Here is a 16,873-nt window from a genome sequence, read left to right as displayed (position 1 = left end):
GCTAACCCAAGACACAAAGGCTATGGAAGCAAAGCACCAGGCGCGAAGTTGAGTAACTTGATCAAAATGCTGTTAGTCCAGCTACCTGTGATGTCATTCTGTTCTCCATCTCCTCTCGGACTACAGCCAGACACTCCTTTCAATGACAATGAGAGAGAGATTGGAGAGAGAGAGATAGAAAGAAAAGGAGATGCATTCGAAATAAGGGTTAGAAAAAGTTCAAGCATGATCTCAAACATGTACTGTTGTGGCTGGATTGAGGGATGCAGACGGACTGCATCAGGGCCCGTCTGGAGAGAGGTGAGGAAAGATGAAGGTGGAAGAATCCTTTCGATCATGGACACAAGGGTATAAGAACTTCTCGCACACCCCCATTCATGACAAGGCCTTGGAGTCCACAACTGCAACTAGTCTTTCTGTTGTTCCCACAAATAGCGGAAGTGGAGAGAGATAAAAGGAGAGGAAGAGAGAGAGAGACAGATAGAGAAGGATAGATAGGGATGAAGAGAATGCGCAAGAGAGATAAAGACAGGAGAGAGTGATTGGGAAAGCGAGGGAGAGACAGAAGGAGTCAGAGTGACTGGGAAAGAGAGAGAGAGAGAGAAAGACAGAAGAGGGAGAGAGTAACACACCTGGATCGCCAGCTTGACCTTCGATACCAGGATGACCCCGCTCCCCATCATCGCCTTGCAACCCTTGAACCCCTTTAGTTGCACCTAGAACCCGTCCTGGTTCTCCCATCTGTCCCAACAACCCAGGCAGACCCGGCCGGCCCTGATAACCTTTTTCTCCAGTGAGCCCAGCAGGTGCATCTCCCTAGAACAGAGAACACAGGATACATCAATTCAGAACATATCCCTCAGTGTTATGCTAAAGATCCACACAGCTGCATTGACTTAAACAGCTATTATTATCAATAAAAAATAAAGTAGGTAGCTAGTGCTTATAATATTTGAATAGGTTATATACAGTATATCTGAATGTAAGTGGTGACACTGTGAGGTGGGAAAGAGAGACTGTACACTCTTAGGAAAAAGGGTTCCAAACGGGTTCTTCGGCTGTCCCCATAAGAGCACCCTTTTTGGTTCCAGTTAGAACCCTTTTGGTTTCCATGTAGAACCCTCTGTGCAAAGGGTTCTAAATGGAACCCAAAATATTTATACCTGGAATCATAAAGGTTCTACCTGGAACCAAAAATGATTCTTCAAAGGGTTCTCCTATGGAGACAGCCGAAGAACCGTTTTAGGTTCTAGATAGCGCGTTTCTTTCGATGAGTGTAGGGAGTTCTTACTGAAGGACCACGATTCCCAGGGAATCCATTGATCCCACTGGGCCCAGGGAAGCCCTGCATTCCTGGGTCACCTGTCGCACCTGGGTCTCCTGGGTCCCCGGCATATCCTGTAGAGTTCCCACACAAACACACTAGTTTACACATACACTTCCACCAGTGGAGGCTGATGAGGGGAGGATGGCTAATAATAATGGCTGGAATGGAGCAAATGGAATGGTATCAAACACATGGAAACAATGTGTTTGATGTATCTGATACCATTCCACCTATTCCGCTCCAGTTATTAACACGAGCCCGTTCCCCCAATGCAGGTGCCGCCAACCTCCTGTGACTTACATGCATAATGGTGTGTCACAAGGTGCACAAGTGTGTGAAAAGAAAGTGAATAACAATACTTCACCTTTCTCTTTGGCCTGAATGAACTCGCCCTTCCTGCCCTTTGGACCCGGTTGTCCTGTGGCACCAGGGAACCCCTGAGGAGGAGGGAGAGAGGACGAGGAGGAGGAGGAGGAGGGAGGAGGAGGAGGGAGGAGGAGGAGGGAGAGAGGGGGCATAGAGTAAGGAATTAGGAAGCCAATGAGAGAGAATTTGATGGACAAGTTAAGAAAGACAAGGATGTTTATGATAAATGTTGCCCTATTGTAGGTTTCAAGCTTTATTAGTTGTATGTACAGGTTCCTTCTCAACAACAAGAAACAATACGAACATAGAGTAAATGCCTCAGGAGCATAGAATAAACATTTTAGCATAAGTATAATACAAAAAAGACACTATTTAGAGTCCAATATTTACACGTGTTTTGGGGAAGAAGGATTGGGGGGCAAGTGTTTAAACTGTGGAGTATTCAGCAATCATAATAATTCTGGTAGCAGCAGTTGTGTGTGTGTGTAGCATTAATGTATATGTGTGTAGCATTAATGTATATGTGCGTATGTCTGTCTGTGTGTGTGGGTGTGTGTAGCATTAATGTATATGTGCGTATGTCTGTCTGTGTGTGTGGGTGTGTGTAGCATTAATGTATATGTGCGTATGTCTGTCTGTGTGTGTGGGTGTGTGTAGCATTAATGTATATGTGCGTATGTCTGTCTGTGTGTGTGGTGTGTGTGTAGCATTAATGTATATGTGCGTATGTCTGTCTGTGTGTGTGGGTGTGTGTAGCATTAATGTATATGTGCGTATGTCTGTCTGTGTGTGTGGGTGTGTGTAGCATTAATGTATATGTGCGTATGTCTGTCTGTGTGTGTGGGTGTGTGTAGCATTAATGTATATGTGCGTATGTCTGTCTGTGTGTGTGGGTGTGTGTAGCATTAATGTATATGTGCGTATGTCTGTCTGTGTGTGTGGTGTGTGTGTAGCATTAATGTATATGTGCGTATGTCTGTCTGTGTGTGTGGGTGTGTGTGTAGCATTAATGTATATGTGCGTATGTCTGTCTGTGTGTGTGGGTGTGTGTAGCATTAATGTATATGTGCGTATGTCTGTCTGTGTGTGTGGGTGTGTGTAGCATTAATGTATATGTGCGTATGTCTGTCTGTGTGTGTGGTGTGTGTGTAGCATTAATGTATATGTGCGTATGTCTGTCTGTGTGTGTGGGTGTGTGTAGCATTAATGTATATGTGCGTATGTCTGTCTGTGTGTGTGGTGTGTGTGTAGCATTAATGTATATGTGCGTATGTCTGTCTGTGTGTGTGGTGTGTGTGTAGCATTAATGTATATGTGCGTATGTCTGTCTGTGTGTGGTGTGTGTGTAGCATTAATGTATATGTGCGTATGTCTGTCTGTGTGTGTGGGTGTGTGAGTGAGTGCATGTTTGTTGTGAGGTAGATGTTGTCAAGCTAAGGTGGTGTAAGTTGTTCTTACAGGCAGTCCGATGACACCTCGGGGTCCTGGCTCTCCTGACTCTCCCTGCTGACCAACCTCGCCACTCTTTCCAGTGTCGCCTTGGCTACCAGCAGGGCCGGGCAGGCCCGGAGGGGAATGGACAATGTTGCACTCGCACAACCCGTGATCACCTAAAACACACACATTCCGATCAGTTATACTGTAACACATAACGTGATCATAGTGCAGAAATGAACATTACGTTGTGAACACGCACCTTTCAGTCCTTTTCTTCCCGCAGAGCCTGGCCGCCCTCTCGGCCCTGAAAATCCCTTGTAGAAGTCCGCCCCTGCAGATATTTAGACACAGAGAAGCACATATTAAGACATACAGACACTCCACAACAATCCTTAAAGTAACTGTCCAGTAAAAATCGTACTTTTAAAAGTTAATATTCTGTCAACTCCCAAATCATGTTGTTGACTATACTTGTATTTGTGGCCAAAGTATAAATTGGAGAGAAAAAAACCCAATTAGAAACGCCACCTCAGACATGTATCTCAAGAGGACTGTTTAAAAAATGCTTGATATTTCCTCATAGAACATGATGTCGGCTGAGCTAGCCAATCAGCGGTCTACCCGCATTCATATTTTTATTGACTGGGATACACCCACATCATTCAAATACAGGAAAGCTTTTTAACACACTTAATACAAATGTTTTATGTTATATTGTAATTAATGATATGTCATCTTTCACAGAAATCCGGAAACACTGGACAGTTACTTTAAATATCACCCTATACAAAATAAAATATCAAAATGAATCTCTTTCATGTCCACACTCACATGATCCTGGTGGTCCGGGTGGGCCCCCGAGCCCAGGCAGGCCATTGATACCCGGGGGTCCGGGGCTGAGGGCAGGGATACCTAGCTCTCCAGGTTCGCCCATCTCTCCCTTTACCCCCGGCTCTCCGAATGGACCCCACAGATCCACCACTGTTGGAACATAAAAGATGAAGGTGATAGGAGAAGATGAATGATTACTGAGGAAACCAAACGTTTGAAAAACACAAAACACAACTACACCATACATCATCTTGGTTTTTTTTCAATTTAAAGTTTTATTCACATCATCTTGATTTAAGACTTGTTAACAATACAGTTTTAAAAATGGTTATTCTACCATTATAGTAAGAACAATAGACAAATCTACTAGCTAAGTAACACTACGGATCACTGACTGGATAAGTATGGTTTTGGCACTGACCTTGTTGTTGATCATGGTCCTTCCTGGCAGGAGGTCCGGCGCGGCCTGGAAGACCTTTCTCCCCCTCCAGACCCCTCTGGCCCTGGGGACCCAGCTGTCCAGGAGGACCAGGGGGACCAACTACACCACCCACCCCAACCCCAAAATGGACACCAATCAATATCTATATAACAATCAATGTTATAACAATATAACAGTAAGGAACATAATATAAACACTCCCATTTTCAATGAAAGGTTGACTACCTGGAGTAAGACCATACTGTATATTGATAGACGTGTTGAGAGTGTAGCTCTGATTGACTTGAATGAAAACTGACTCGTTGATAGAAAAGGGATTGATGATTTGACTGGTTAATCATACCTCTGTCCTGCCCTCCTGAGGGACCATCGTGATAAATCAGCTCCCCTGGTTCTCCTCTGGCACCCTAAAAGCCACAACACCCATCTGTTAAAACCTATTATATAGTTTCTGTGTGTAAGGATTTGAATGAACGTTTATAATGGACTAGTGTCTCGCAAAGCTCAAAACAGTGTTTTGATGTGAGTATTAACTGTAGGACCACCTTTTGACCATCTCTGCCCCTCAGTCCTGGTTCTCCCAAGTCCCCCTGGAGAGAGAGAGAGGGGAAGGGAGGAAGAGAGGAAGCAGGAGGGATAGAGAGAGAGAGAGAGAGAAAAAAAAGAGAGATAGAGATAGAGAGAGATAGAGAGAGAGAAATATGAATAGAGAGGGGGAGGGAAGGGGGATAGTTAGACAAAGTGTTCAACAGCACCACCAAGAGGACAACATATGCAACTGCAACACCTCTATTGGCCCATACAAACCTATGCAAAGACCAAAACATTCTAGTGTAATTATATCAGTGGAGGCTGATGAGGGGAGGACGGTTCATAATAATATCTGGAACTGTCTGTTATGGCTGGAACGGAGTGAATGGAATCAAATGACTTTGTTTGATACCATTCCATTTACTCCATTCCAGACATTATTATGAGCTGTCCTACCCTCAGCAGCCTCCACTGAATTATATAGAGGTCTTGGTATTGTTTGGCTACACACTCATACCCTCAGTCCTTGCTCTCCATCCCGACCAGGGATGCCCTGAAAGAACACACATAAACATTCAACAGGTCAGTATGTCACAAGCAGTGACAGGGGGCAGGTTAATATGTTCATGCGCAATGCATACAGTATAATGTATGTATAACATTTGTATGATACTAACCCGTTGTCCAGGCATCCCTATAACACCAGTCTCTCCTTTGTTGTCAGCCTGATAAGAAACAGATAACAGAGATGAGTTAGTCAACAATAATCTACAGTGCTAACATGTCCCATTGTGACTACACATGTTAGGATGGAGCATGGTGTTATAAAGACCACAGGAGAAGAGAGGTCACTTACCTCAGGACCAGTATCACCTTTCAACCCTTTCTCACCCTTTATGCCCTGGACTCAGAACAGAACAGCATTAGAGTGACTCGGTCAACACACAATCAGAATCACTGGGAAAAGATCCATATTAATTGTATGTTTTTGAACATATTAAAGTGGAGTGTGGAGCTGTACTGACATTGGGTCCAGTAATTGGACCGGTCTGGGAATGGGTGGAGTTCCCTTGGGGACCAGGCTTTCCAGCGTCACCCTGTGGCCAGAGAGAGAAGTGCAGTGAGAAGATTACAGCAGAGATGAGGACAGCACTGACAAATCATTATTTTTTGTAGTTAAACACATGAAGTGCTGGGCAGTACAAACTATATAAAAATCGAATAAAAGTGCCTGTAGCCACTCACAGGTTCTCCTTTGACCCCTTTCAACACTTTGGTCATGGTGCCCTGAGCAGAAAACACACCAGGTTAAAACATCTTTAGAATTACGTTTATCTCATTCACTAGCCATGTACGAGAGATGAAACATAGACCTTACCTTTGGCCCAGGAAGACCAGGATACCCTTGTGGGCCCTGAGACAAACCAGAAGAATGATTAGGTATCTCGTACAGAGTATGTCACAGAAGGTTGTATATGGTATAAGGTACAGCAACGCATGCACACACAAAACACACACACACACCACTAACCTGTGGTCCCGGGAGTCCTCTGTAGCCAGACCGACCTGGGTAACCCTGAGGACCCTGAGAGAGAGAACGTCAGAGTGCAATGCAATTTATAACATGTAGTATATCAATAGTTTAATATGCTGGCTATCTTGTACCATAACGTTAAAGTGACAGGGAACGGCGTCAGCGTCATAATCAAATCAACTGTTATTTGTCACATGCACCGAATACCGTGAAATACTTACTTACAAGCCCTTAACCAAAAGTGCAGTCCAAGAAATATAGGTAAGAAAATATTTTCTCAATAAAATAGAGTCAAAATAAAAAGTAACACGGTAGAATTACATAACAATTACTAGGCTGCATACAGGGGGCCTGGTACCAAGTAAATGTGCGGGGTACAGCTTTATCCGAGGTCATATGTACATGTAGGTAGGGGTACAGGTTAGTTGAGGTAATGTGTGCATGTAGGTAGGGGTACAGGTTAGTTGAGGTCATATGTACATGCAGGTAGGGGTACAGCTTTATCCGAGGTCATATGTACATGTAGGTAGGGGTACAGGTTAGTTGAGGTCATATGTACATGTAGGTAGGGGTACAGCTTTATCCGAGGTCATATGTACATGTAGGTAGGGGTACAGCTTTATCCGAGGTCATATGTACATGTAGGTAGGGGTACAGGTTAGTTGAGGTCATATGTACATGTAGGTAGGGGTACAGCTTTATCCGAGGTCATATGTACATGTAGGTAGGGGTACAGGTTAGTTGAGGTAATGTGTACATGTAGGTAGGGGTACAGGTTAGTTGAGGTCATATGTACATGTAGGTAGGGGTACAGCTTTATCCGAGGTCATATGTACATGTAGGTAGGGGTACAGGTTAGTTGAGGTCATATGTACATGTAGGTAGGGGTACAGGTTAGTTGAGGTAATGTGTACATGTAGGTAGGGGTACAGGTTAGTTGAGGTAATGTGTACATGTAGGTAGGGGTACAGGTTAGTTGAGGTAATGTGTACATGTAGGTAGGGGTACAGGTTAGTTGAGGTATTGTGTACATGTAGGTAGGGGTACAGGTTAGTTGAGGTCATATGTACATGTAGGTAGGGGTACAGCTTTATCCGAGGTCATATGTACATGTAGGTAGGGGTACAGGTTAGTTGAGGTCATATGTACATGTAGATAGGGGTACAGGTTAGTTGAGGTCATATGTACATGTAGGTAGGGGTACAGGTTAGTTGAGGTCATATGTACATGTAGGTAGGGGTACAGCTTTATCCGAGGTCATATGTACATGTAGGTAGGGGTACAGGTTAGTTGAGGTCATATGTACATGTAGGTAGGGGTACAGGTTAGTTGAGGTAATGTGTACATGTAGGTAGGGGTACAGGTTAGTTGAGGTATTGTGTGCATGTAGGTAGGGGTACAGGTTAGTTGAGGTCATATGTACATGTAGGTAGGGGTACAGGTTAGTTGAGGTATTGTGTGCATGTAGGTAGGGGTACAGGTTAGTTGAGGTCATATGTACATGCAGGTAGGGGTACAGGTTAGTTGAGGTAATGTGTACATGTAGGTAGGGGTACAGGTTAGTTGAGGTAATGTGTACATGTAGGTAGGGGTACAGGTTAGTTGAGGTAATGTGTACATGTAGGTAGGGGTACAGGTTAGTTGAGGTAATGTGCACATGTAGGTAGGGGTATAGGTTAGTTGAGGTAATGTGTACATGTAGGTAGGGGTACAGGTTAGTTGAGGTAATGTGTACATGTAGGTAGGGGTGCAGGTTAGTTGAGGTATTGTGTACATGTAGGTAGGGGTACAGCTTTATCCGAGGTCATATGTACATGTAGGTAGGGGTACAGGTTAGTTGAGGTAATGTGTACATGTAGGTAGGGGTACAGGTTAGTTGAGGTAATGTGTACATGTAGGTAGGGGTACAGGTTAGTTGAGGTAATGCTTACATGTAGGTAGGGGTACAGGTTAGTTGAGGTAATGTGTACATGTAGGTAGGGGTACAGGTTAGTTGAGGTAATGTTTACATGTAGGTAGGGGTACAGGTTAGTTGAGGTAATGTGTACATGTCGGTAGGGGTACAGGTTAGTTGAGGTAATGTTTACATGTAGGTAGGGGTACAGGTTAGTTGAGGTAATGTGTACATGTAGGTAGGGGTACAGGTTAGTTGAGGTAATGTGTACATGTAGAGTGTAGTACAGTGACTATGTATAGATGATTAGATGATAAACAGCGAGTAGCAGCAGTCAATGTAAATATACTCACAACTAATCCAGGATATCCGGGCTGCCCTGAATCTCCCTTTAGAAAAGTCACACAGAGAGAAGAGGTTGTTTGTTTGTAGAATACAAGAGCACATCATGTGTGTGTAAAGGACGTCACGCTGTTTGCTTAGCGAGTACCACTTCCTCCTGATTCGGCGAATACCTGGCGCAAACTCAGGACCTCTGCCTTGCTAGCACACGTGACCGCCATCCTGAAGAATCTCACCAGTCGGCGCCACATGAAAAGCTAGCTATTCTCTGGAGCAAGTGGTGACACTTCAGGCTGAGGAGGAAGTTGCACACATTCCCATGTGCTACAATCACCCCTCACACTTACTCAACAGCGACTCCAGCGTTGAGCTGAGCGCAACTGTAGATCAGGGTTACGGCACTAGGGTAAAGGATGTCACACTGCTTGCTTAGCGAGTACCATTTCCTCCCGGGACCTCTGCCTTGCTAGCGCGTACACCTGACCACCCTCTTGAAGCGTCTTACCAGTCGGTGCCATGCGAAAAGCAGTGGACACTGGATAGGTGCAGTGAAATGTGTTGTTTTACAGGGTCAGCCACAGTAGTACAGCGCCCCTGGAGCAAATTAGGGTTAAGTGCCTTGCTCAAGGGCACATCAACAGATTTTTCACCTTATCGGCTCGAGTATTTTATCCAGCGACCTTTCGGTTACTGGCCCAACTGACATGATGTACCATTTAAAACAGCCTTTACTATGGACACAGAGGTCATACAGTGCTCTGACAGCCTTTGGAGGTGATACTACTGTATGTAATACTTTATCAGATCTATTCCACAGTCCTCCAGCCCTCTCCTCTCACCCTGAAGCGCTCCATGAACACACTCAGCTCCAGAGTGTCTCCCTTCTGTCCCTTCCTGCCCATCTGACCCTGTGGAGAGAAACGGAGAGAGAGAGATGGAGAGAGAGAGAGAGAGAGAGAGAGAGAGAGAGAGAGAGAGAGAGAGAGAGAGAGAGAGAGATGTATATATATATAATATGACATTTGTAATGTCTGTATTGTTTTGAAACTTCTGTATGTGTAATGTTTACTGTTAATTTTTTATTGTTTATTTAACTTTATATATTCACTTTATATATTATCTACCTCACTTGCTTTGGCAATGTTAACACATGTTTCCCATGCCAATAAAGCCCTTGAATTGAATTGAATTGAATTGAGATGGAGAGAGAAGGAGAGAGAGAGAGAGACGGAGAGAGAGAGCAAGAGAGAGCGAGAGGGAGAGAGAGAGAGAGAGACGGAGAGAGAGCGAGACGGAGAGAGAGACAGAGAGAGAGAGACAGAGAAAGAGATACACAGAGAGAGAGAGAGAGATGGAGAGAGAGACGGAGAGAGAAGGAGAGAGAGAGCGAGCGAGCCGGAGAGAGACAGAGAGAGAGAGAGAGACGGAGAGAGAGAGAGAAAGTGAGAGAGAGATGGAGAGAGAAGGAGAGAGAGAGAGACGGAGAGAGACAGAGAGAGAGACGGAGAGAGAGAGAGAGAGAGAGAGAGAGAGAGAGACGGAGAGAGAGAGCGAGACAGAGAGAGACAGAGAGAGAGTGAAAGGGGAATGGGTAGACAATTAAAAGAGAAAATATAAAGAAAGGAAGTTATTCAATGTCTCAGTCTACAAGGTGGAAACCCTGATTCTTTCTCAACAAACATCTCTGGTGACATCAACTGGGCTCATACGTACATTAAACCCGGGCTGGCCATCGTAGCCTGGTTGCCCTGCCGACCCTGAGTCTCCGTGTGTTCCGTTGCACCCGTCTGCTCCAGGTTTCCCACGAGGCCCAGCCTGTCCTGGGTGGCCCTGGATGATGACATGGAGCAGTTCATGAGTATCCTTAACAACATCAGTACAGTTCTTAAAGTATAAACAAAACAACAGCAGATGTTTTTTTTGGCATGTGTGTCTGTTATTTATCTGTTTTTGGAGAAAATCATTTTAATCCCACTTACAGGAATACCGTCCGACCCGGAAAACCCAGGAACACCAGTCATCCCCTGCGGAGAAAGGAAAAACACTCACTGTATATAAGTCCATACCAAAACTTGATGACTGGACACACTACTAGGCCGGTGTCTGAGATCTCTAGAGAAGAATTCCCCAGTCAGTGTTCCTCACCACAGAACCCTTGGGGCCGATGAAGCCTCCTCTGCCCCTGTCGCCCTTCTCTCCCTGGACTCCCTGGACTCCTGGGTCCCCTAGACGTCCTGGAGGCCCCTGGGGGCCCTGAGAACCAAGAAGACCAGGCTGGCCCTGAGGAAGAGAGATATGTTCATCATCAGACAGAGGACAGACAATACAATAATTGGGGGATGGAGACATTAACATTCAAATGTATATGTGATGAAAAGTGTTTAAACTCACCTGTTGATGCTATAAAAATAACATAGAAACGCCATTCATTCGCCTTACAGGCAGGTAACTGGGGGTTTAGTATTGAATAGAGGTTAAAGCATCACAACAATGCAACTCCTCCTACATAATGAGTTGGCTGTCAAATGATATGAACATCTACAGCAACTAAACATGTTGCAGTGGAAGTGAGACTCCACTCAGTGGGGGTTTTCTGGCATTACTAAAAGTATAGGTGGAGAAACACTGTTTAGACTGGGGGAACAGTGAGGAAGCAGGTAGTCCGGTCGTCACTAGTTACCCCAGCCACAAAGTCATAAACCATGATTATTCTTACAAGTTCTCTTCTTAAAACGTCATTTTAAACCTAACCTTAACCACACTGCTAACCTTATGCCTAACCCTAACCTTACATTAAGACAAACAACGTTTACAATATAGCACATTTTACTTGTGGCTGTGCTATCTAGTGGAAACCAGGTCAGACTAAATGAAAATCATCATTAGACTTTGCCACCACAAAGTTGACAAATATGTGAAATTTGTCCCTCTGGCCCATGGACTAAGGGTGAGAGCTTTTTCAGCAAAGTGGGAATAAGGCGCCAAAATAATGTACACTACGTAAATCTATTTGCAACAGGACGTAGACATTTGACTAGAAACATAAACTCGGATTAACTGAAAGTAATCAATTACTAAAACACAGCTCTGATAGAACACTGTTGGCCTAGACAGAAATGTATTTTCTAGCCCTGGCTGGCATTGGCCTACCTCCCACCTGGAACATACCATTAGCACCAATTATAAACCAATGCTTTCCACAAAGGCATGAAATCACAGTCATTATATTCAAGTAACAATTTCTCAATTAACATAAATGTATACATCACAATTATTATTATGTAGAACCTTACATTAAGCACAAATAAACCAGGTACACATTTCTCTCTCCCTTGGGATTTAGCAATTGCATTACCCCGCACACACATTACCCCCGTGTTCCTCTGTTCAGACGTTGCTGACGCATGCCAGATCTTACACCGCCTGGATAGGTATTCTACGTATCAGCTAACCACAACATATGTTATAGCAATCTGGTGCCCAACGGCACAGTTGATGACATAACACACTGGTTAATGCATGTAACATCTGAGCAGGGGAATAGGACCATGATAACTGGCGCTCCCGACCACAGCTCTGGTGGACACACCCCTTCCCGAGCACGGTGAAAGGAACAAACATTTAGGAGTTGAAAGGAATTCAAGGAAGTCGGGTAGCTTAAGACTTCATCAATAAACCGTTTCCAAATTCTGGTTATTTAATAAGGCAGGTCAGAATATAAGACACGGATTCCAGCTCTGTGGCGTATTCTGGTTATTTAATAAGGCAGGTCAGAATATAAGACACGGATTCCAGCTCTGTGACGTATTCTGGTTATTTAATAAGGCAGGTCAGAATATAAGACACGGATTCCAGCTCTGTGACGTATTCTGGTTATTTAATAAGGCAGGTCAGAATATAAGACACGGATTCCAGCTCTGTGACGTATTCTGGTTATTTAATAAGGCAGGTCAGAATATAAGACACGGATTCCAGCTCTGTGACGTATTCTGGTTATTTAATAAGGCAGGTCAGAATATAAGACACGGATTCCAGCTCTGTGACGTATTCTGGTTATTTAATAAGGCAGGTCAGAATATAAGACACGGATTCCAGCTCTGTGACATACACTGCCTTCAGAAAGTATTCTGACCCTTTGACTTTTTCCACATTTTGTTACATTACAGCCTTACTCTAAAATTGATTAAATTGTTGTTGTTTTTTCATCATCAATCTACACACAATACCCCGTAATGACAAAGCAAAAACAGGTTTTTATACATTTTTTCAAATTTCTAAAGAATAGAAAATGAAAAATCACATTTACATACATATTCAGACCTTTTTTCTCAGTACATTGTTGAAGCACCTTCGGCAGTGATTACAGCCTCAAAACTTCTTCAATTTAAGAATAATGGAGGCCACTGTGTTCTTGGGGACCTTCAATGCAGCAGAAATGTTTTGGTACCTTTCCCCAGATCTTTGCCTCGACACAATCCTGTCTCAGAGCCTTATGGACAATTCCTTTGACCTCATGGCTTGGTTTTTGCTCTGACATACACTGTCAACAGTGGGATCTTATATAGACAGCTGTGTTCCTTTCCAAATCATGTCAAATCAGTTGAATTTACCAAAGGTGGATTTCAATCAAGTTGTAGAAACATCTCAAGGATGACCAATGGAAACAGGATACACCTGAGCTCAATATCAAGTCCCATAGCAAAGGATCTGAATACTTATGTAAACCAGGTATTTCTAAAAACTATTTTCGCTTTGTCATTATGGGGTATTGTGTGTAGATTAATGTGGGGGAAAAATGTATTGAATCCATTTTAGAATAAGGCTGTAATTTTTCCAAAATGTGGAAAAAGTGAAGGGGTCTGAATACTTTCCGAATGCACTGTATATAGATGCATAGACTACATATCACAGGAGGCTGGTGGAAGGAACTATATGAGGACGGCTCAGTGTAATGGTTGGAATGGATTCAATGGAATGGTACCAAACACATGAAACACATGGAAACAATATGTTTGACTCCGTTCCATTGATTCCATTCCAGCCATTACAATGAGATCCTCCCACCAGCCTCCTCTGCTACATATCCTTGCCTATGCCATCAGTCTAATTTAAACTGCCAAGCATAACTTCAGAGAGAACTGGAAACACCCAAAACCTTGGTTACGACTTTGTGGTATCAACCTATGGCCATAAGAGAGAGACATGTCTTTCTTCTTGAGCTTTGTAAAGTTACGCATAGTCAACCACTACTCTCGTCTGCCATCCAGTGATTATGGGAGACTAAACTTTAGTGTAAAATAAAAATCAACTGTGTTTGACTCCTATGAGCTATGGGCGACCTCTTATCTGAATGATGGTACACGGTCCTTTATTTCTGGTAACTCTGCCTGGGAACATGTCAAATCCTGCATATGAGTATACGTTCTGATACACACACACACACACACACACACACACACACACACACACACACACACACACACACACACACACACTTCCTTTAATCTCTCCATCAAATACACAGAGCATGCAGTCAGATAAGAGAGTGGCTTGGGGCAGGAGGAGAGAAAGCTGGGTGTCCTGTCTGATGCCTGTTGAAGATCAGAACAACAATGACATGTTCAAAATGCGATCCCATGTCATGTTAAAAGGCCAATCAGAGCGTTATTCAGTCCAGCGTGTTTTGGTTATTGGCTGTTTGAAACTTCACAAAGTCTAATCTACCAACTAAATAAACCGTTGTGATTAAGATACTCTGTGTGTAGAAAGAGAAAGAGCTCAGGGTTGGATAGGGAAGGAAAAGAGAATGTGAGAAGTGCCATATCTGTAGTGATGAGGATGGTTGAAATACAGTGTACTAAACAAAAATATAAACGCAACATGTAAAGTGTTGGTCCCATGTTTCATAAGCCGAAACAAAAGATCCTAGAAATGTTACATATGAACAAAAAGCTTATTTATCTCAAATTCTTTGCACAAATTTGTTTATGCCTGGAGGTGGGGGAACCATAGTAATAAGAGGAAATAAAACACAAAGTCAGACAACAAGGCAGTCAAACCCCCTGAAGCCTATTATACAGAGTGATAGAGTGTATCTGACTACCAAGTTTGTGCTTGAGAGGGGGAGGTTCGTGTGTGTATGTTTGAGCCATCGATGCAGATGTATGCATTTCGGCAATGGCTTTTGGCAAAATCTTACCAATGTGAGTTATACAGGCTCCTGACCAATCCTGTGTGTTTTGTGTGTTTTTTCACGCTGATCTTCCATAATCATTTCCTATGACTGAAAACAGCTTCTGGACGTAGAACTGCGATCACTAATCTCGATTTGCGATCACTAATCTCGGTGTGTCTCTTTGTTAACAACAGCTGGTGTGCGATCTCTAATGTTAAGGAAGTCTCAAGTTTTTGCTACTCAGAATACCTCATGATAAGCTGTAGACCATACTGTTTACCAAGAGCGTTTTCATCTATATTTTTTGTTGCTATCTATTTACCCCCCCAAACCGATGCTGGCACTAAGACCACACTCAACGAGCTGTATAGGGCCATAATGTAAACAAGAAAATGCACATCCAGAGGCGGTGCTTCTCGTGGCTGGTGGTTTTAATGCAGGGAAACTAAAATGCGTTTTACCTCATTTATACCACCATGTCATCTGTGCCAAAGGGAGAGCGAGGGAGACAAAATTCTATATCACCTCTACTCAACACACAGAAAGGCATACAAGGCTCTCTCTTGCCCTCCCTTTGGCATATCTGACCATAACTCTATCCTCCTGATTCCTGCCTACAAGCAAAAACTCAAACAGGAAGTACCAGTGACGCGCTCAATAGGGAAGTGGTCTGATGATCCGGATGCTAAGCTACAGGAATATTTCGCTAGCACAGACTGGAATATGTTCATGGATTCATCTGATAACATTGAGGAGTTTACCACCTCAGTCACCAGCTTCATTAATAAGTGCATCGACGACCCCACAGTGACCGTACGTACGGAAGCCATTGATTACAGAAAACATTTGCACTGAGCTAAAGACTAGAGCTGCCACTTTCAAGGAGTGGGACACTAATCCAGACGATTATAAGGAATCCCGCTACGACCTCCAAGGAGCCATCAAACATACAATATGTCAATACAGGACTAAGATCGAATCCTACTATAACGGATTGTAAACTATAACGGATTACAAAGAAAAGGGAAACCCAGCCGCTAACTACCCAGTGATGCGACCCTACCAGACTAGCTAAATGCTAGGCAAGCAACACTGAACCATGCATGGGTGCACCAACTGTTCTGGACGTCTGTGCTATCTCGCTCTCCATAGCTAATGTGAGTAAGACCTTTAAACAGATGAACATTCACAAGGCCGCGGGGCCAGATTAATTACCAGGATGCGTACTCAGAGTATGCGTTGACCAACTGGAACATGTCTTTACTGATATTTTCAACCTATCCCTGACCCAGTCTGTAATACCTCAATACGGGCGCGTAATTAGTCTCCTCCTGTACTCTCAGTTCACCTACGACTGCGTGGCCGTACACGATTCCAACATCATCATTAAGTTGGCCTGATCACCGTGGCGATGATACAGCCTACATGGAGGAGGTCAGAGACCTAGCAGTGTGGTGCCAGGACAACAACTTCTCCCCTAACGTCAGCAAGACAAAGGAGTTGATTTTGGACTACAGGAAACAGAGGGCCGAGCATGCCCCCATCGACATCGACAGAGCTGTAATGGAGCGGGTCGAGAGCCATAAGTTCCTTGGTGTCAACATCACTAAAGAATTATCATGGTCCATACAAACCAACATAGTCGTGAAGAAGGCACGACAATGTCTCTTCCCCCTCAGCAGACTGAAAATATTTGACATGGGCCCTCAGATCTTCAAAACGTTCTACAGCTGCACCATTGAGAGCATCTTGACTAGCTGCATCACCGCTTGGTATGGCAACTGCTTGGCATCCGACGTCACTTCTGGAACCAACAGGACCCTAAACAGCTTCTACCCCCAAACCATAAGACTGCTAAATAGTTCAACAAATAGCTACCCAGACTCTGCATTGACCCTTTTTGCCCCAACTCCTTTGACTCATCACATACGCTGCTGCCACTGTTTATTATATTTTCTGTTGCCTAGTCACTTTATCCCTCCCTATATATACATA

General features: G+C 43.8%; 1 protein-coding gene across 1 annotated transcript in view; it reads right to left on the bottom strand.

The window, feature by feature from the left end:
• LOC139404200 (collagen alpha-2(IV) chain-like) overlaps nt 1–16,873 on the bottom strand; it is a 125,244-nt gene that overhangs the window by 17,338 nt on the left and 91,033 nt on the right. The window contains exons 5-26 of the mRNA XM_071147195.1: nt 10,849–10,983; nt 10,683–10,727; nt 10,417–10,533; nt 9,543–9,611; nt 8,715–8,750; nt 6,465–6,518; nt 6,312–6,347; nt 6,179–6,220; nt 5,959–6,030; nt 5,790–5,834; nt 5,611–5,658; nt 5,451–5,486; nt 4,948–4,992; nt 4,746–4,809; nt 4,383–4,502; nt 3,962–4,111; nt 3,390–3,461; nt 3,152–3,303; nt 1,692–1,764; nt 1,292–1,398; nt 633–816; nt 86–136 (exon numbers count right to left, since the gene is read on the bottom strand). Of these exons, the coding sequence (XP_071003296.1) occupies nt 86–136; nt 633–816; nt 1,292–1,398; nt 1,692–1,764; nt 3,152–3,303; nt 3,390–3,461; nt 3,962–4,111; nt 4,383–4,502; nt 4,746–4,809; nt 4,948–4,992; nt 5,451–5,486; nt 5,611–5,658; nt 5,790–5,834; nt 5,959–6,030; nt 6,179–6,220; nt 6,312–6,347; nt 6,465–6,518; nt 8,715–8,750; nt 9,543–9,611; nt 10,417–10,533; nt 10,683–10,727; nt 10,849–10,983 (1,753 nt within the window). The remainder of the gene's footprint in view (nt 1–85; nt 137–632; nt 817–1,291; nt 1,399–1,691; nt 1,765–3,151; nt 3,304–3,389; nt 3,462–3,961; nt 4,112–4,382; nt 4,503–4,745; nt 4,810–4,947; nt 4,993–5,450; nt 5,487–5,610; nt 5,659–5,789; nt 5,835–5,958; nt 6,031–6,178; nt 6,221–6,311; nt 6,348–6,464; nt 6,519–8,714; nt 8,751–9,542; nt 9,612–10,416; nt 10,534–10,682; nt 10,728–10,848; nt 10,984–16,873) is intronic.

This window comes from Oncorhynchus clarkii, chromosome 3 (genome assembly GCF_045791955.1).
Source record: "Oncorhynchus clarkii lewisi isolate Uvic-CL-2024 chromosome 3, UVic_Ocla_1.0, whole genome shotgun sequence".
Lineage (NCBI taxonomy): Eukaryota > Metazoa > Chordata > Actinopteri > Salmoniformes > Salmonidae > Oncorhynchus > Oncorhynchus clarkii.
The sequence above is the reverse complement of the archived record's forward strand: the minus strand, read 5'-3'. Positions and strand labels throughout refer to the sequence as shown.